At 37.3% G+C, this 21,514-nt stretch overlaps 1 protein-coding gene across 20 annotated transcripts in view; it reads right to left on the bottom strand.

Annotated features, from left to right (window-relative positions):
- cadpsa (Ca2+-dependent activator protein for secretion a) overlaps positions 1–21,514 on the bottom strand; it is a 150,186-nt gene that overhangs the window by 124,774 nt on the left and 3,898 nt on the right. For all 20 annotated transcript variants that reach the window (XM_056240811.1, XM_056240815.1, XM_056240816.1 and 17 more), the window contains exons 3-4: positions 5,454–5,567; positions 2,896–3,228 (exon numbers count right to left, since the gene is read on the bottom strand). In XM_056240811.1, coding sequence (XP_056096786.1) covers positions 2,896–3,228; positions 5,454–5,567 — 447 coding nt within the window. The remainder of the gene's footprint in view (positions 1–2,895; positions 3,229–5,453; positions 5,568–21,514) is intronic.

Here is a 21,514-nt window from a genome sequence, read left to right as displayed (position 1 = left end):
TGTAAGAAGAATGGCATGTACGCTAATATTAGTCTGTCTCATCCTTATCCTGAGGTTACCGTAGTCAACCGGATCCGGTCCGTATCCAGATTAGATGGTGGACCTGCACCTAGACATGACCACAACACAGCTATGAATATCAGCAGAGACCGTGTCTACTAGACAATCCCCTGTGAAGGACTCGTCGACACAACAGCCATCAGCACAGATCCCCAGCAAAGACCACACGAACCAGTCCTCCGCACACACCCTATGACCAGCTTCAGCTCCATACTGGCGTGATGAATCAATCTTCAAGCAAATGGAACTGGATGAGTATTTGAATGCTCCCGATCCCGATCTGAACTCTGACTTGTGATGCAGCCTGAATCATAATGACAACGTGTTCGTTCGTTGGCCAGAAGAGAACTGACCCCCCAACTGAGCCTGGTTTCTCCCAATGTATTTTTCTCCATTCTGTCACCTGCTGGAGTTTGGGTTCTTTGCCACTGTCACTTCTTACTTGCTTAGCTGGGGACACTTAATAATCAACAATATTATTCATCTGACTATTTTCTCTGTTGTATGAGAACTGAACTGAGCTGGATGATGACTTTTTTTTCTTTCTTTTTTTTTTGCAGAACTGCCTTGTAAATAAAATTAACTAATTCAATAATTGATGATCTTTACAACTGAACTGAATCAACACTGAATTGACTTCAGCTGAAATGTATAATTTTCCTGTTATCACTGTAAAGCTTTGAAACAATCTGTATTGTATAAAGCGCTATATCAATAAAGGTGACTTGACTTGACCTACTGTAAAGTGGGTCGCACACCGGACGAGAAGCGCAGCGCCGCGTCGCGCCACGTCTAGGACAACTCCAGGTATCGCACACCGGACGCGCACATTCTAATGGCGCGAGCACAATTTTGAATCAACTCCTGGTAGAAGAGCTGCACGATGTGTGTTTTATCTTGATTAATTATTTATTTTTTTATGTTCATTGAATAATAGCTGATGTTTGAACGTTAATCAAGTAAAAGTGTCTATCACGTTGAGTCTGTTATTTTGTTGTAACGTTATCCGTTGTCTAGGCAACTATGTCACATAATACAATAGTATTTATTTAGCTAGCGTTTAGCTAACCCGAGTGAAAACAGCACGGGGTGAAGCCATGTACATTAACGACGATTTGAGACAAATAAATGTAAATTTAATATAAAACTATGCAAATGGCGCTCTGTGGCGCGGCAGGGTTTTGAACAAGGTCCTGAGCCATAGCTGGGCGCCGCGGACAGACGCCGAATGGCGCCGCCGGTGTGTGTACACTCATAGAGAATAATGTGTTCGAATTTTAAAGACCTGGCGCTGCGCTTCTCGTCCGGTGTGCGACCCCCTTAAGAGTGGGTGATATAATATTTGAGTATTGTTCTTTACAGTCCAATAATGGACAGAAGAATTCTCACCTTTCCTGGAATTTTGGATTAATTATTTTACAAATTTGGTTGCATACCTTTTGGAATAGTCAATACTCCCTTCATAGACAATTCAACAATTCATAAAAAAATTGTAACTGTTAGAAGTGCAATAAGCAATGAAAGAGAACTCATTTAGCTATATGTGCGCAGTGTCTAAGGATTTGGTTTCTGCGCGCTGTCTGAGAGACGTGCTTTTTGCTGCTTGAACGCTTAAATACACATACTTATGTAACAAACTGCACATCTTTGCAAATATCCTCATATTCAGTCGTTTATGTCCAAAATGAATGTAAACAGTTGATAAAGTGTAGCGGACATGTGGATCCGTGCATTCGGTCTTAAAGTGACAGCAGCCTAATACACCTGCTGTCGTCTGTGTCATTAATGTTAATCAAACAACAAAAGAGAGAAAAATCTCACACTGCTCTTGACGGGATCACTTTAACTAAAAATAAATGTATATTTAATTTTAAAAAGTGAAGACTTTGCAGTGTTTTTTATACATTTGATTACTTTATACAATTTATGTATTTATGTGTTTGTTCTATTGTAGTTTTTGTCCTATTGCTTGTTATTAGTTTCTTTGTTCTTATTTTATCACTTTCAGTGAGGTTTTTTTTTTTGTGATATTGAAATTGGTGACAAGAAATATGAAATTGTAATGGTACCAAACATTTTGATATCATAAAAACCTAAATAACTATTTTCCGCTTACAAATTCCGCCATGTAAATAGCAATCCGCCATGGCGTGAGCACAACTGGCTTTTAATGGGAATGGGAGATGAGACTCTGATTGGTTTATTGCACGTTACGCCCAAAACACACCCATTACTCATTAAGAGAATATATGGACAACCCTTTTAGACCATGTGCCGGGCGCACCAACCATTATTCCCGTCATTAAACTAGCAAAAGTGGATTCGGACATGCTCTAAGTGCACTTTAGACCATGCACTTTAGACCATGCGCTTAGATCGTTAGAATAGGGCCCAATGCGTTTCATGTCAGTTTCATGTCAATGTGGGCAACCCTCTGACTTGAGTTTGAAATGTGCACATTTCTGCAGCAGGTCTAAAAAATCTTCTAACTGAAGGATGATTTGCAAATTCACACCCTCTCAGATAAGTCACTGTCACTTTTCCTCAGGAAGCCTGACAGGTGTTTTTCTGGTTACTGCAGATGCTTTCTAGACCAGATTCAAGCAATTTGAAATAACACATAATTACTCTTTCTTTCAAGCCATCTCTCGCAGTGCTTTGTGTTTAGTCGTCTTTACCAAAAAAAAAGAAAAGCATGGCAAAAATCTGATTACAGAGCCAAACCCAGATTCACATAATTATATATATATATTTTTTTTTTTTCATATCCTGTATCAGATACTAGTTTGCACTTCCTTGACACTGAACAGACTTGCATAAATGTTCCCTGCTTACCTGACAAGCATTATACAGCAGCTGGTGCTCGAACTTCTTAATTCCAAGAATCTGTTGGAACATCTCATACAGCTGGTCCTTGCTGAGAATGAGCTCAGAGGCAGCGCTGGCTGTCATGCGCTGCTGTTGCTTGCGTGGGTCTTCCTCTCCCCTGTAGATGGTATCAAACTTGGCAATCCATGAGCTGAGGACCGTCTCCTTGCTCAAACCATCGATCTCGGGCAGGCTGCGGACACGCTTCTCAATATGCTTCTTGAAGACCTCACGGGAGTCACTGGCCGAGCAACCGCCGCTTTGGACCATGCGTGATACACGGTCGCTTTTAAGGAAAATCTGTGATCAAAGATAAATGTAGTTACAGTAATAAACCAGGCATTTATTTGATATAAAATACAGTAAAACAGTAATATTGTGAAATTACAATGTAAAACTACTGTTTTCTATTTTAGTATATTTTTCAGCAGCCATTACTCCAGTCTTCAGAAATCAATCTAATATGCTGTTTGGTGCTCAAAAACATTTCTTATTATTATCAATGCTGAAATCAGTATTATATTCGCCAGAGGAAGTTACCATAGCAACAGCAATCTGCTTGAGGCTCATTATTGGATATATGCTGTTATTGTCATTTTTAATACATCATAAATATATGTAGTGTTCTGTTTAAATATTCACATTATATTCAGATTTACATATTCTCAATTTGGGTTGTACTAAAATGATCCTTAACATTAATTTGTGCCACAATAATTTCCTTTATATGTATACAAAATGCATATTGTATATAAATTTTCAGATGAATGTTGTGGTATAATGCTTATTAAAACAAACAACCCCCAAAGTGTGAATAGACTTGAAGCCATCAATCAGATTCAAGTGTGATCTGAACTCAGAAAATCAGAGGCCAAGACGGTTTCTCTCCATTCCAAGCATAGCAATTTTTCTGGCTGCAAAAGCATTGGCTGCAGGTCAGCGCAACCTTGTTAAATGGTGATCAAGACACTTGAAAAATACTTTGTCTTAAATTAGACAAGATTTTCCCTGTGTCATACAGTGCACAGTCGAGTCCTGATTCATAACGAGACAAAATTGGTGTGAATCTGGCAGTGCAGAAACTGACTGACAGTGTGTAGAAGGGGTTAAGGTTATATTTATTTAATAATCTATTCTTTCCCCCTTTTTATTTTCTCTATTCTATCACCATTCACCTCTCATATTTTTTTACCTCAGTCTACCTCTCTTCAGTGGACACAATTCCCTTAACGTGCCTGGATAAGCAGGGGAGATGAGTTGACAGAGAGGGAACATCCAGCACAAATTCAATAAGAATATCAGGGTTTAATTGAATTGAAAAAGCTGGCTTTGGCTTGTGACTGAATGCAAAGGCATTTCGCTCATTAGTTTCACCTCATTAAATTACCACCCATACTGAGAGCAATCTCCTTTACGCCCAGTACTCTAGCCTGTGCTGCAATTTATTCCCAATTCACCTTTACTAGGTCATAAAAGATTATATATCACCTTAAATATCATTATGTATCACTTTGAGATTACTTATTTACCAGCAAGGCAAAGTTTTATCAAATCCTTTGCAAGGATTTATTTCCTCTTCATTTTGGGCTGAAGTAACTTCAAACATTTAACAGGTTGATTGCAACAGTTTGGTTGTGTATTCAATACATGCACATATATGGATTACTCTGCTCATCAAATCAGCATGAAGCAAACAGCTTAACATTTCTAAAAAATCCACTTTAAACGGCATTATATTAATGGGAGATACAAAGGATTCGGTTAGATGTCCTCAAAAGTCAACAAGTGGAACCTAACCAAGACTTCCAGCACCATTCAAAAGCACTTTTGCCTGTTTGAATATAATGTGGCTTAAAAAAGGCATTCTTTGCTGTTTGTATTTTGCTAACTTTCATTCGGCTTTAAACAACCGACACAATCACCCTGGACTCTATAATGACACTTATTGGTGTGCAACATGGTGAAAAAGCATTTTTATTTGCTAATCCCATTGCAAAATTACCCTATTTTCATGCACATTTTCCATCTAGTATTTATTTATTAGTAACTATTAACTGTTACGTAAAGTTAATAGGGGGGTTACACAGATAAAGTGAGCAGTAGACCTATCCCTTTAAGAGAGATCTGATACATACTGTATACTACCATTCAAAAGTATTTTTTTTTTTAAACAAAATTAATAATTATATTTCTGAAGGATCATCATGTGACACTGAAGACTGGAGTAATGACTGCTGGAAAATTAAGCATTGCTATCACGGGAATAAATTATTTTTGAAAATATATTTAAAAGGTTTTTAAATTGTACTTCTATTTCACAATTACTGCTTTTTCTGTGTTAATGATCAAATAAATGTAGCCTTGGTGAGAATACTTCTTTCAAAAACATTTATAAAAAATCTTACCGACCCCAACTTTTGAACGGCATTGTATGGGTTGGGTGTAACATGATAGACGAGCTAGTTTGAGATCCACTGGAAGTGTAACTCCAGACTTGATGCATTGATGAATAAAATGAGCCTAACCTCATAGTAGCTTTGGACAGCATTGATGAAGGCCTCGTCGGCTACAATCTGAGTCTCTCCATTCAGGAAGGCCAGGAAACGATCTTTCACAGTCTGAAGGTGCTGCTTGCTTATCTGAAATGAGAACACATCAGAAAGGCAGAAATTGAAATATATTACTGAATTTCACTTCATGTGACAATTAAAAAACAATCTACAAAAAGCATCCAAATTTTAGTAGAATCTGATCTGTTATAACTTGGAATATCTTTATTCAAGGGAGGAATAGATAAGAGGGATTTCGGCAATGTTGTTTAGTAACCAGGGCGAGATTCACAAAAAAATCTTCTTAATAAAGACATTTTTTAAGATAAATTCCAAAGAATGTTCCAAAGAGCAATTCTTCAAATATTTTCTTAAGCACATCTAATTTGATATAGCAGTTAAAAAAAATGTTCTGGGAATCTGGACCTAGAGAATTACAGTGGAAGTTGGAATAAGTTTTCATTCTGCCTTGACCAAGATCAGTTTGACTTTCTCTTAATGTTATAATTAGCGTTTGATGAAGAGATGAATGAGGCCCTTGAGCTGCAAAAAAGAAGCCAAGCCTCACTTAACAGTGACAGATTTTTTTCCCCCAGTAAGTATTAGACCTCTTGCCAATTTCACATTGCAAAAACAGATCATATTTCAGCCAAGAGACCACATAAAACCTCTAGACGACAGAAGATGAGAGACACTGACCATCCCAAAACATCTTTATCCATCTGGATAGAGACTCAATTTGAAAGAAATGTGAAACAAGCATCTACATTACAGTGATTGCCCACAGAGTGCTACAGCTCTACATTCGAATGAGTTTTCCTCATTATATGGATATGAAACCATGATCTTTGTGTTTGGAAGCTTGGCTTTTTACCAGTTAAGTCTTCTTTTTTTTCTTTTTAATATTTTCAGAGCTCTTTTCTGTTCTGCTTAGCCGGTATTCATGTTCCATTTGTGACACTGAGGTGTTCTCCACTTCGCCCATATTCGCAACACACAAATTATTAAGAGGCTGAGAGCAGACTGAATCTCTTGTCTCATAACCGAGTCAAGGAATTGATAATTATAGAGCTTATCCTGCGTTCCTCTCCTCCCTTGTGTGTTTTTCTCCCTTCCATAAGAATTAAAAAGTAAAATATACCATTTAGTATCAAATTTGAGCTTTAAAGTGAATAGGGATAAGAAACGAGATGGATTTGATCAGTTTTTGTGCATAAGAGAGAGTTCTGGCTTTATAAACCCACCGTGTGTATGAAATGATTCATAACAAAAGAAAAATAACATACGGACAATAGCCATATGACTCATTGCTTAGTCCTTTGTGATACTTTAAAGGTTAGTTACACAGTTGGCCAAGTTACCTTGATATAAGTGGTACAAAATAAAAAGATAGAAATGATAGCACAGTAGTTGTACTATGATATGACACAACCTGAAATGTTCAAAAGAGCATGTAATGAAAGGGTATATACTTCACACCATTGTTCTAAAGTATTATGGGTGCTTTTATACAATTAATCCACTCATAATCCATTTTACTTCTGAAATGTGACGTATTTCCAAGTACTACATGATATTGGATTAATTGGAAAACGTGGTTAAGACTGAAAATGTGTTATTTTGATTGAAACAAATATATTTTAACAACGTACATCAACAAATCGTTTACAAGATAGGACTGCATTCAAAAATTAAATGGTGTCAATTTACATTTCCTTGTCGACTTTAAAAAGATGCTATGCAATGGTCAGACGCGGCCTTACCCATGTTTCACCCATTTCAATTGAAACAGGCCCCGCCCTCCAAGGGGGGCCCCAACAGACCAGCAAAACCCCATTTATTTTCTCCATAGGATATTGATTTTCAGCCATAATGTCTAAAACCTCCAAGGTAGATTGACCACGAGCTACGAGGTTGTGAAACGAAAGTTTCTGCTCCTATAAAAGCCACAAGGTATGAAATCAACCTTGTTATTTGCGATCTTCTGGAGAAATACTACACTACTCACAATTCTAAGAAAAACACTGACGTCTCTGATTGGTCGAACTTGCGGTTAAAAAGGGCTCAGTTGAGCTGTCCACGGTGCTGAAATAATGCGGAGCCCATCGTTATTTATTATAAGTTCGGTTCAGTGTCAGTCAGACACTTTTTCTTCTTTGCTTATGTTAAATAATTCAAGTTGAGGGAATGTTTTAGCTGGTTTTTTTAAGTCAGCCCAGACAGCTTAAAATATTCTGTGCAAATCAATTAAGCAGTGAAGTTGCCCTGCGTGAAAGGCCAAGGCTTATTCCAAGGTAAAACGCTGTATAATTGTATATAGTTTTAATCAAATAAGGTTGGATTATTTCTATGTTGTGCTGCCTGTTCATGAAGCTGAAAGTGCACGTAATAAAATAATATACCATTGATGCAAACCAACAGGAATCCTTGCTTTTTCTGCTCTATTATGTATATGTTTTATGTGGGTAGGGCCCCATATTAGTTATTGAAAAAGGCCCCCAGATGCTTAATGGTTACAGTTTCATTTGGTCTGTTTTTGTTCAATACAAACATGCACACACTGTGAATTGTTAATCAGAGGGTCAATGTAAACATGATTTCCTTTTAATTTCACCATTGATTTAACTCAATGAGATACGGCATTTAGTTAATTTTCTTTTGATTGTCACACCTGTCCAGTAAACAGCAGCAGGCCTTTGATATTTTAGTGTCCCCACCTCCAGGGTCTCAAACCATATGGTCTCTGTTTTCAGCAATGAGATCTGTGTGTGTGTGTGTGTGTGTGTGTGTGTGTCTTTATTTGAATGTTGGACATCCTTTTAAAATCCCAGGTGTTCCTCCTCATGGAGTATGTTGTCATGGTCACTGCGTACATATGAACACACTCTTTACCCCATTATCCCCTCTCAGGTTATCAGAATGACCTCATAACTATGAGAGGATCTCTATTACTCCCATGGTGACTGCAGGAGTGATTATAGTGGATAGGCTGTTGATGAAGAGCAATTAAAGTGTATCCTCTAAACACTCATCGTAATGTCCTCTCTACACCACCATGACAATGCGCACAAATGTTGAGGATCCTACATCGACCCTTTTCACAGACTGTGATGACATTTTAATCAGCATTGTAAATCCTGCAAAGTTTTTTATATTTTCATTTTTTTTAAGTATGTGCATTTATAAAACTATATTTTGTATTATATTACCTTTGTGTCCAAAAAAAAAAAATAGTTCTTAAGAAAAAAGTCAATAAATTGTTTGATAAATTCCAAAGAAGTTTGTAGGAAAGTCCTAAAGGGCAATTCTTCAGAAGTTCTCAAATATTTTCTTAAGAACATCTCATTTCATTTCATCTCATCATCATTCAGTTAAGAAGGATTCTAATGTTTTGGGAATCCGGCCCTAGAGAATTACTCAGCAAATGTTCCACTCAAGAAGTTGATTTAAAAAAAAAACTAGTTAATGTGAGAGTGTTTCTAATTCAGCGGCTGTGGGAGTGACGGTAAAATTGATATCTTTCTTCTATTTTTTTCCTCTTTTTGAAAGTGTGAAAACACAATTGTGGAGTTTTTCTTTTGCTATCTGAGCAAATGGGAATACAACAAATATATTTAATGTGGTCTCTCCTTCACTGCTATAGAAGTTTACCCAACTATAACGACTTCCGCTTCCGAAAAACCCGAAAATGTGAAAAGGGTCAACTGCTAACATCGTGACTGATAGCATACTAGCATACTACTCCTGCTATTTCTGACACATATGGAAGAAACAATAAGAGTAGAATGTTTGTTTATGAGTTTAAGAGTAGAATAATAATATACTATTCTGAATTCAGCTAAAGAATACTATGTATACTAATAGCATGCTAACATACTACTCCTGCAAATTCTACAATATTTGACAGAAACAATAAGAAAATGCTAGTATGCTAATTCAAAGTATACCATGCACACTACTATGTTAATATACTAACTATAGGCCTACTAATACACTAACATACAACTTCTGCCATTTGTGCCATATATGGCAAAAATAATAAGAGTAGTATGCTAGCATGCTATTCTGAATTCAGATAAAGTATATGTATACTAGTAGTGTGCTAATATACTACTCCTGCATATTTTTTTTTTTTGCCATTTGTTGCAGAAATAATACAAGAAAAGCAGCAAGCTATTCCAAATTCAGCCGAAGTATACTATGTAGTAGTAGGCTAATATGCTAGCATACTACTCACACTATTTCTGTAACATATGGCAAAAATAATAAGAGTAGTATGCTATCTTGCTATTCTCAACTCAAAGTCAAACAGGTGAGTAAATTTAGACAGAATTTTCATTTGGGTGAACTATCCCCTTTAAATTCAGATTAAGTCGCACCAAAGTCTTTTTCAAGTCAATTCACTTGCCGGCAGGTGTGTGAAGTAACGATTTACAAATACTCACATTACTGTAATTAAGTCGCTTTTATCAGACATTTTACTTTTTCAATTAGTTAAAAAAAAATGTTGTACTTTTACTTAAAAACATTTTAAGTGATCTGACTGTACTTTTACTATACTATATCTGTTTGTGATTGTTACATGCTTGTTTTAATTGTATTTAAACAAGCATTAAACAAAAAGGAGTGTGATGACCTGTGTCTTTAATAGGGTTTTCCCCAGCGTTGGACGGATTACTCCGCCCTCCTACCTGATTGCATCGGTGACACCTGCTGCCAACTACCTTTTTTCATCTTTAAGAGAAGCCAGACGGATGGCAGAGGCGGGTGGCCTATTTGATTTGATTGGTTTCGATATTCGTTTGATTATGTTTCTTTTGCATGCATCATGACACTAAAGCACATTATACACTTCCACGCATTCATCTAGCACAACATTACTGACACCTGATTACTACATTACACAATTTTTGTATTGTTTTCCTTTTGTTAATAAATAACTTTCCTTAGACATTTGGCTTTCTCATGTGTCCCAATTTTGTTGCATCCCTTTTGAGCCACGGGGCGTAACAACAAATGGGGCGTAATCATACTATTTAGAGTACTAAATAAGCAACTCTTTTACTCTTACTCAAGTAGTTTTTTGGGCAAGTACTTTTTACTCTTCTCACAGGACTTTTTTTTTTTTAAAGTAATGGTACATTTACTTGAGTATATTTTTTCAGTACTCTTTCAAATCCTGCCCCATCTTAGTAATGCACTGGGGCAGCTATTTTAAGTCGTGCAAGTATAAGAAATTCTGAAATCTCAAAAAACGCTGAATAGTATCATGCACTTATGCTAAATTTCTTACATTTTTCTAACGCTAAAATATACCCCCAAAAAAGTATATTTCAAGCTGACTGAGCCAAGTGGCTTAGTGACACTAACCACTATATGGTACAAATCTATACCTTGAATCCAGTGCAAGTCATTATGAATGAATAAATGTAAATGCATTTCAGTCTTTACTCTGCGGTTTCTAAAATATACATAATATAATAAAATATACACAATAGCCTAAGCTGTTGATGCCATTTGATTCCAACACCACAGCTGGCACTGCAAGCATTATGTATTAAAAATCATATCAGTGTTGAATATCAAAAAGTGTACAGTGTAATGAATGAACAGCCTGTCACCAGAGACTCTCCAAAACGAATGGTCATGGAATTAATGACTGAGCTGAATCTAATTGGAAATCTTTAATGAATCATTCAACTCTTCTACTCATCCAATCCTCTCTCCCGTCAGTCCTTTCCTCTTCTTTAATTCTTTGGAAATGACTCATTTCCTCCCTGTAAAGATTAAACTATCATGTTGTTAAACGTTGGGTTATGGCTATTTCACTGCTGTTGGCACACGCTGGTGCAGCTGGAGCAATAAATACAGCTAATGACTCTCACGCTCTCCATGCAGACCCTCCCTTTCTCGATTCGTAAACTGTTATGTTCCAAACTCTGATTCACAGAGGCTAAATAAAGTACATTAGTCCAGTTTTGGTATACGGTCTCTTTGTGTGCTAACTGTAAAACTGCTACAGGCTACACACATACAACCTTAGATCCACCTCACACCTGCCTGTTGCTGGTTACTATAGCAACTGACAAAACACAGACCCTTGTCATTGAATCCATAGGTAGTAAATTACTATCACAGACACACACATGCTAACTACAATAGTAGATAATGATGGCAAAGGCTGTGTGGTATCAATCTGCTAAAACCTTACTGGCATCCAGTGTTTTCCGCCACCGGAGTGGGGGTGGGGACATGTGGGGGGAAGGGAAGCTTATATGATTTAACAGACGACTAGAAAAAGTCCATGTTTCTGAGGAAAAAAACACTAAGCTAGAGGTTAAAATTGACTCTGAGGACTTTATTAGAGCCGGCCTAAGCCCTGCGCTCGGATCAGAGTGAGGTTTACACATTTAAATTGACTTCTCCTATGTTTAGGAGGGCACTTGAGAATGTTTCAGCATGGTCTATATAAATTGTTGATCTTCATTGTGCATCCTCCCATTAAAGTGCCGGTCCTCGATGTGACCTTCCTAGTGCAGATGCTGAAAGCACATCATTCCGGCAATAGCTCTTCCACAGAGAGCTGTTTTTCACAGAGAAGAGACTCTGCTTCCCTTCACGCTCAACGGAGCGTCGCATTTGGTTTTGTTCGACAGGAGAGTCAACATACCATGTCCATGGGTTCTTTCTTCTTTTCTTTTTTTTTGCTCTGTTTACCAGTTTGAGAGACAGAGACAATAATGAGTGGGAGAGAGAGCTTGTGGGACACAAAAGCTTTTCAAATGTCACTCAGTCAGAAAGCAAGACTGTATTGTTTGACTCATAAGATTTACTGTAAAATAAGGGGCTTCAAAAATGATGCAATTTCAAGCATATTTAGCTGTGCAGACAGAATATCGTTTTAAAGAACAAATATAATCATCTAGAAATATATTGGATAAAGATCAAGCAGCAAGTGTGAATCAGCTACTGATTTGAAAGCAAACCAGTTAGGATGCTCACTGGCAGTTTAGTTCGGAACGGGGCCCAGTTCGCATGAAAAATTGCTAATGTGAAAGCTGTAATGCGGACCCGGATGAGCAAAGAGGTAACCTGAGACTACCTGGAGGACATGGTCTGAGTTCGGTTGCTTTCAAACTGTGGCGCGATTCACATGAATGTGAAAGCAACACGGACTCGGGTGCTCTTTTAGGAAGTAAAGTAACCCCCGCATGAGTTTCAGCCGATAACAATGTATTTAGTTAAATAAAACACATGTAAGGGATTAAAGTTTTGATGATTTACCTTGGATATGAGCAAGTGTTACAATATCATGCTTTAAATTTCTTGTAAATGCTTTAAACAATTACAGCAAAAAAAATGTGCAAGTCAGCTTATTTCACTTCTATAATATTACGTTTCCGAGTGAAAAACAATATTCAACGAGAAAGAAAAAAAATATGGTGGGACCAGACTGTCTTGTTGGTTAGAAGGGGAGGGGCTGACAAATAAGAGGGTTTAGTGATGTCACAAGAAATTTACATTTGTTTCAGAAGCGGAGCAAGTGGTAACATTTTGGAAGGTTACAAAGACTTTACGTTACAATTAAAATCACATAAAAAAAAACTTGGGGAAAAGCCTTTGTCGACCAATTGTGCAATAAGACCAGGAACATATAATGAGTAAGGAAATAAATTAATTTCATGTTGACTTTAACTGATATTGAGACAAACCTTTGCTGTTTTCATGCAAGTCGGTTTGGTAACGCCTTAGATTAGAGCCCCCGAAGTACTGCATGAGTAAAATGAATTTATAGCATACCTTTCTGTAACTGTAGTGTATAAAGTACATACATGTAGGTATAAGGGAACAATATGTAAAGTTTGGGGAATAAAGGGGTAACAAACAACCAGGAATATTAAATTATTTATACTGGAAGTATTTTAGAACTAAGGGGTACTTATTCTATTATTGTGATAGGCAACAATCTTACGTTTGGGAGCAATTTAGCGAGAACAAACACTGTGTACCTTTTTGTAATAATAGTATACCAATACATATAGGCTTTTTTTAAATTACGGGGTATATATCAGTGCATTCATTCAGTAATTTATTTTTGATAGCAAAAGTGCAGCTGTTTTAGATTGGGTATCCTTGTTTCAAGACAAGTATAGTAAAACTAAAAGTATTGCAACCTTTTTTTTTTTTAAATACTGGAGAATGCAGTGACAGGTTGAGTGGTGCTTCCTACCCTCTTGTTCTGATTGATTGATTCATTTAAATGTATCTAAATTTATTTTATTTTCAACATATTAATACTTTTATTCAGGAAGGATGCATTAAAGTGATCTAAAGTGAGAAAAGACTTTGTTACAAAAAAATATTCTAACAATGAGGGAGGGGGGGGGGGGGGGGGATTTCTTACGGATCATGTGACACTGAAGACTGGAGTAATGATGCTGAAAATTCAGCTTTACCATCACAGGAATATGTTACATTATAAGATATATTCAAATAGAAAAGAGTTACTTTTAAATTGTACAAATATTTCACAATATTACTGTTTTACTGTATTTTGGATCAAATAAATGTAGCCCTGGTGAGCATAAAAGCCAAATATCCTACCAACTCCAGACTTTTGAATGGTACTATATGTAAAAACTCAGCAGCAGGCTTCCATACATCTCAGCTGTCAGGTACAACAGGACAACTCTGGAATTCAATAAATCTACTTACATGCAGCTTATAATAGAGTGATCTAGTCTGAATATACTGCAACGTTTGCATTTGTGTGTCATTTATATGCTCTGTGCACTTATAAGACTGCTTGTCATTGTTAGCGCAACCTTTTGACTTTATGCTGGAATATGTGTGTGTGTGTGTGTGTGTGTGTGTGTGCGCGCGCGTGTGTCTGTGTGCGTGTGTGTGCGTGTGTGTGCGCGCGATTCCCATTAGCGATCAGTAAGCCCGGTGTAGAGACACACTTCTTTCATGTCCCTTGAGTCTCTGCCTGTCTGTCTGTCTCTCTTGCGGTCTTTCTTTTAATGTCTTCTTCCATTCTTGTTCCAGCATTGATGGTTGACAGTAAAGCAAGCGCTCCAGACTTCAAACTTTGAGTGTTCACTGAAAGGTAATTGTATAATATTGTATAGTCATTAAAACCCTGCATGTTAAGCAGACAATGTCAATTTGTTTCTTTGAAGGCGTAAACAGGTTTCCATATAAAACTGCCAAGTCGTAAACAGAGTAAAAAACAAGGTAATTGCATCTTCATATTTTTAATTTGCATCTTTGTTTCTTGTAATTCCAACTTTATTTCTCACAATTATGACTTAAATAAAGTTGAAAATGTGAAATATGAAGTAGCAATTGTACGATATTCTCACATACAACTATGTCTTATCTAACAATTCCGACTTTATTCTTCCCAAGTGCAACTATTTGTCCTAACGGTCACTTCATGTCTCACAATGTGACTTCATCCTTTTATAAACGTGCCTTAGAAAAGTTTTATAACATGTTGTTCTGAATATAAAAATACTACTTCGAGACACCCTTAATTTGAACCCATCTGGGGAGGATTTAGTTCTAATTCCAGTAGTACTTTTAATCATTGAAATCTTGTTCACTAATAATCATTTTTAATACCGTCACCATATCTAAACACCTGAACACATACTGCTGTCCACCATATATATATATATGTGTGTGTGTGTGTGTGTGTGTGTGTGTGTGTGTGTGTGTGTGTGTGTGTGTGTGTGTGTGTGTGTGTGTGTGTGTGTGTGTGTGTGTGTGTGTGTGTAAGTGTAAATGTCTCTTTGAACCATCTTAATTCACACAGAAACTCTTGTGCATATAGAGACTGTTATGTAACCGATCACAGAAGGCAAATGGATACATAATCCCAGATTACAAACAACCAACAAAGAGCAAATGAAGTGGTCATCCTCCTACTGCCTTTATTCAAGCACATGCTCACAAACACCAGTTCATAAAAAATAAACACACTCATCAAGGATACACATACATCTGTGTGTGCTTTGCTCATTAGTGGTAGTGTTAGACAAACGTTGGCTCAGTCCACACAGGCACTTGTGTGCATGAATGTAACGATTTCGGTTTCAACTCACTTCTTTCCAAAAACATCAAAAATAGAAACATAAAAAAGCAAACGGAATGAATATACATTCAAGTGTGAGGAGCTGTGATCTAGCGTTTAGTGTGTGTGCAGTGGTAAGTAAATAAATAAACAAAGCATTTATTTAATTTAAGGTCCAAAAATGGCTCGTTTTGATATTGCGGGATCTGTGATGTCACACAGGCAAATACATTTACATATGTCTGCTTCCAGAGCAAGACATCGACGAATAGTTATACATCATCGCACCGGATTGACAACAGAACCGGAAGACAATACAATGCTGAATAAAGTAGTAGTTTTTGTTATTTTTGGACCAAAATGTATTTTCGATGCTTCAAAACATTCTAACTAACCCACTGATGTCACATGGACTACTTTGATGATGTCTTTATTTCCTTTCTGGACAAGGACAGTATACCGTGTATACATTTTCAATGGAGGGACAGAAAGCTCTCGGACTAAATCTAAAATATCTTAAACTGTGTTCCGAAGATGAACGGAGGTCTTCGGGCTTGGAACGACATGAGGGTGAGTCATTAATAATAATAATAATAATAATAATAAAACTTTATTACAGACTCACCGGTCCAAATAAAAAACAAACAAGACAGTACACACAATACAATACAATACAATATAATAAAAACAAATACAACTTCAGAGGAGACAACTATACCAATGCTTCCATAACTTGGACTTATACCGTGTAGTGCTAAACTTGATATTGGTCAATGCCACAATTAAATAATTCTCAGAGTTAATTCTAAGAGTTATTCAGCCGACATATAAATTTGTACATAACATTTCTCAATGTGGCTTGCAGAGTATTAACACCTGCAGCCACAAACATCTCACTGGCACTACACCAGCGTGGTTTTCTCAGCAGAATTCTCAGTGCATCGTTGTAAGCTACCTGAAGTTTATGCAAGCTAGCTTTGCTGAAACTAGACCACAAGTGGGCATTGTGGAGAGGAGTGCAGTAAGCTCTGAACAAAGCCACTTTCACTCTATCTGTGCACCCACCAAACTTACGAGCCAAACTATTCGCCTGAGCATATATAGAGCGGCATTGCCTATAAACGTCAAGGTCATCCTTCAACTGGTCTGTAATGAGATGCCCAAGATACTTATATTTGCTCAAAACTATCAAGGTATTACCTGCCAATTTAAAAGGAGGAAACATTTGACATTTATCCTCCTTTGTTCTACAAATCATCATCATTGTCTGTATTAAATTTTATGTCATGAACATAAAAGGGGATGCGGAGCACTAAAGGTCATTAAAGGTCCAGTGTGTGATTTTTAGCGACATCTAGCGGTTCGGTTGCGAGTTTACACTAAGGGCTCAGCCCACTGCTCACCCCTCCCTTTCGAAGAAGCTACGGTGGCTAAAACGGGACAAACATCGTAGTCTGAAACAGCAGAGAATAGCCAGCGTAAACCAAGTTGTACCACAGTCCATTATAAACCACATCATGGATAAAGTTTCAGGTGAGGATCAAGGGTCTTAATACATAATATAATAATAGTAATCAGCTGATTGTCTCACGAACGTAACCAGCACATTCTCCCCACATAGCAAACCCATAATACAGCGAGGGAGAAGTACCACATGAAACTATGCAACTATATATTTTTTCTAACAGGGTAGTAAAAGTTTAGCTGGCTAATATGAGCTGTTACTGTGGCTGAGCTGGTTAAAGCGTAAAGCCTTGTTTAAACTCGACGCGTCCGCATGAGCCCAAAGGTGCGCGCGGCAAAAATGACGTGATTGTAACAGCGCGCGCGCCTCCGCATCACCTAGACACAGTTACTACACACACAATAGGCTTTTTTCTCTGATTTTGGAAACTCGATCGACTTAAAATGCTTCCAAGATCGACGGGTTGGTGATTCCTGTAACATACTGTTTTACGGTCAATGACAAGAGTAGCCTACTAATCAGCTGTCTCACAAACTTAACCAGCACATTTATCCCCACATAGCAAAGCCATAACACAGCGAGGGAGAAGAATTAAGTTACATGAAACAATCCAACTACATATTTACACCACTGACAAGAGAAAAGTCACTACTCACGGTGTTTATGACTAGCTTCTTCTAGCTTCCTGCGGCTTCTCTTTCAAGGTAGTGACGAAACGCGCTCTGTAGCGTTGTTTGTTCGCGTTCGGCTACTGTAGAAACATGACGTCACAATATGGCGACCTTCATAGAAGGGTATTCCCGCGCCTATGTAGACATAAATACCTCATTCTAAGGTAATAAAAACATTACGGTTTATTAAGTAAGTTCTTTATACACTACTGAACACATAGTTATGGATGTCATATTGCATTTCTGTTAATAAATACTCAAAAATGTTACACACTGCACCTTTAATGACATCATTTTCATTTTTGGGTGAACTAACCCTTTAACGGCTGGCATTTGCCTACACTGGATGTGAGCGTTGGATCGTGTCTAAAGCAAATAGAACCCATTATAATCACTGACGCTGTCTACACTACATAAGGTATACAGATGTGCGTTCAATTTCTGACTTGGTCCACACACTGGAGTCTGTTGACAGCAGAACAAATGGAAATGTGAAAGAATGTTCGCTTTGACGCGTCCAGTTTAAACAGCTTGTTTGCATCTCTATACAGACTTCAGAAGGATCCCAGCGTCAGAAACGAGTGGATGGTTTATTTTAATGGTGTCCCGGATCGCATCTGAGGATTATATGTTTGTTCAGATCTATTTGTTTTGTAAACAAGGCACAGTGTAATGGAGAGTTTGCAAAGAAACTTTTGTTGAAAGATGAAGCAGTCAGCTGTATTGGATCTGACAGTAGCTGCATCACAAACCGTAAGTAAATGATTTCTTTACCTGTAAATTATGGTTTTATATTGATAATGTTTTCAAAACACTTAATAGCGAGTGGCCATTGATACAGTTTCCTAATCAATGGCGTTAACCAATCATAACAGTGGTTGTTTATTGACAAGCCTTAAAGGAGCCGCCCCTTTAAAATTGATAATTTCACACAGAAGGGCAAAACAAAGCTTCAAAATATGTTTTTCTGCATATATATTTGTTTTCTTGTGCAAAAATACTTTAACATTATAAATGAACCTCAAGTCACATATTAAAATAATTTTAAAAATCCATGTCATGACCCCTTTAACCATGTCACTATTTGACTATTTGAATGTTGAGCAAGCAAGCAATCTCATTGGCTGTAGGATCAGCAGAGTCCAATCAGCTTGCGCCATGCAGAAATTATGGGATTGATTGAAGATTGCATGTAAAGCAAGCACCTTTCAGCCTGCGCCTTCTATAGTGACTGCACTGCCTGTGCCTTTTTAATGACTAAACCGGATATTTATTAAAAAGAGATTTTATAATTAGATATTTTATAACAAATAATATTTATTTTATTTATTAAAAAGCAAACCAATTGCAAATTAAAATAATAATAATAGCCTAATACGTTACGTTTGCTATACTATGAGCCACTGTGGACTTTTCATAATAAAATGTTAAGCTAAACCATTTAAAAAATATTTTGCACAACCTGAATTAACAAAAGTATTCATATTTTACACCAAGAACAACCACATACTTCGTACATACTAGTTTCAAGATTTCCTTTTAAAATCTGAGCTAATTCCAGAATTCTTTTGCATGGATTTTCAATAACAGCCTACAGTAGTTTATGTGCCTCTCTCACTTGCAGCTGACCCAAGATCAGCCAGCGTTTGATTCCGAATCCATCATGGCAATCACAATAACAATCTTTCCCCCCCCTGCCTGCACATCAAGAACTTCAGCCCACAATGAAAGCATGCTGACCTCAGATCAGGCCAATTCAGCTAGGGCTCTTAAGGCCATTTTGATGCATCCGTCTACACTCCACATTAGCTGTGAGAGGCACCTCGGCAGACCGTTCACAGACAGAGAGCTCTTATCTGGGTTATGGTTTGTCTCTAACACAATGGCCTTTCATATTCTTGCCCTCCCAAGCGCAAGGCGGGCGTTGAACATCGCCTATTTGCTCAGCGAGGGAGTGGAAAAGAAAATGGATTTGTGGAGAGATATATCAATACACTCTCTCGAATAATCTTCCTTTCCTTCCTTCCAGAGAAATGGCTAAATGTTGTAAAATAGGTATTCGTTATAACAATACAAGACTCAACTAGAGGAAACGATACTGTCATTGTTTTAAAGGAGGGCTGTAATTAACGCCACATCTATGGCATCTCAAGAATAAGCCCTGTAATTTAAATTGAGCAAATAATTGTCATCTTGACAAGACAGACACAACAGTTTAGAGGAGATTTATCATATCACCTCTGAAAAATGCTGCTGTGTGATAACGTAGTGCTATTATTCTCCATGTAGAGTAGGCTGTGGTGGTAAATGATGTCATACAATAACTCAATCAACTCACTTGTAAGGGCATCAAATTACACAGCTAGCAGCTTATGTCTTGGAGGATCACCAGATAAAGATACCTTTCACTACACGCTTACCATTTAGATCGTTCTCATTTCTTGTCCAATGTTACAATATTCTATGGAGAATGGTCAGATCATGCAACGTGGAACAAAATGCAAAAAAAAAAAAAACATTACCCATGATTCTGCACAAATATTTCCAAGTCACCAGAGAATTGTGGCAAGCAAATTGTGGCAAAAGAGCTCTATACCACCCACTCCCATGAAGCCCTGCAAATGATGTAATAGAGTCTGTCTGTCTACGTATCTATCAATCAATGTAAAATATATTGTCTCTATATACATAATCAATATATTTAAAACAATCATTTTATATTTCTCCATCACTTTTTATTTGATTATGTCATTCGCAATGCTTTGTGTGATTGTACTTATTTTCCTCATTAAACACATTGTCTTGTAAATTTGTCTTTTTGTCTGATTTTCACATGCTGTTCTTAATGTTGCGATTCCTCTCATAACTGGTTGATTTCGTTTATGGCTTATAGCTCTTTTTAAAAAATCCCTATGATAAAAAAAAAGCGCTGATTGAATGTTTCAACTAAGGTAGAGACTAAAGGCACCATCATTACAATGTCTCCTAAGCATAGACCTATATCCGTGAGTGGTCTATCTCTTCTCCTTATAATATCTCTAGTAATACTAAGGTAATCTACCACAGCTAAACACAGATATCACAACATATGTTGTTGATCATCATATCTGGCACTGAGGTTAATAAGGTCTCTCCGTATAGCACAAGCTCTTGTGGTTGCTCTCTGCCCTAATTATTGTCTCTATTTGTGGCTTTTTTGTTGTTTTATTTTATGCAAAACTAATTATTGGCATAATTGACTGGGCTTTAGATGTGCATGTGCGCTCACTTTAACTACCTTCCCTGAACAGTCTTTCTGTTGTGCCTGCTTGTTTGTATCTAAATGTGTGTGTATTTGTGTGGGTCTGTGAACCGTTGTTTGTTGGTCTGTTGTGTTGGTCGGTCTTTTAGTGTGTGTGAGAGAGTGAGAATGAGAAAGAAAGGAAGAGAGAGAGAGAGAGAACACATTTTAGGAGATATTGTTTATAGCCTTCTTAATTAGGCTCTCCATTCAGCGTGTGGGTGTGTGTGTGTGCCGGAGACAGCGAGCGACAGCAGTGTAAGACGTTTGACATGGTCCTACTGATCATTAAGTATGTGACAGCGTGCACCTTGTCATCATGACTAATAAACTGACTGAACTACCATTTTTGAAGCAGACAGCAAAAAAGCACAGTGAGGGGTTTCCACGTTTATTTGCCGGCATGAGCAAGTCCTGCGTGAAGAGAAATCGCAAGACGTGTGAATTTGCATGTCACTGCATCATAATTAAAGGGGGGGGGGGGGGGGTAAACAAACACTAATGTTAATTTGATATTTCCACAGAACTTAATGACAACAACAA

The sequence above is a fragment of the Rhinichthys klamathensis genome, unplaced genomic scaffold (genome assembly GCF_029890125.1).
Source record: "Rhinichthys klamathensis goyatoka isolate OS25496 unplaced genomic scaffold, OSU_Roscu_1.1 h1tg000613l_1, whole genome shotgun sequence".
NCBI classification, from domain to species: Eukaryota; Metazoa; Chordata; class Actinopteri; order Cypriniformes; family Leuciscidae; genus Rhinichthys; species Rhinichthys klamathensis.
This window is presented reverse-complemented; position numbering and strand designations above follow the sequence as displayed.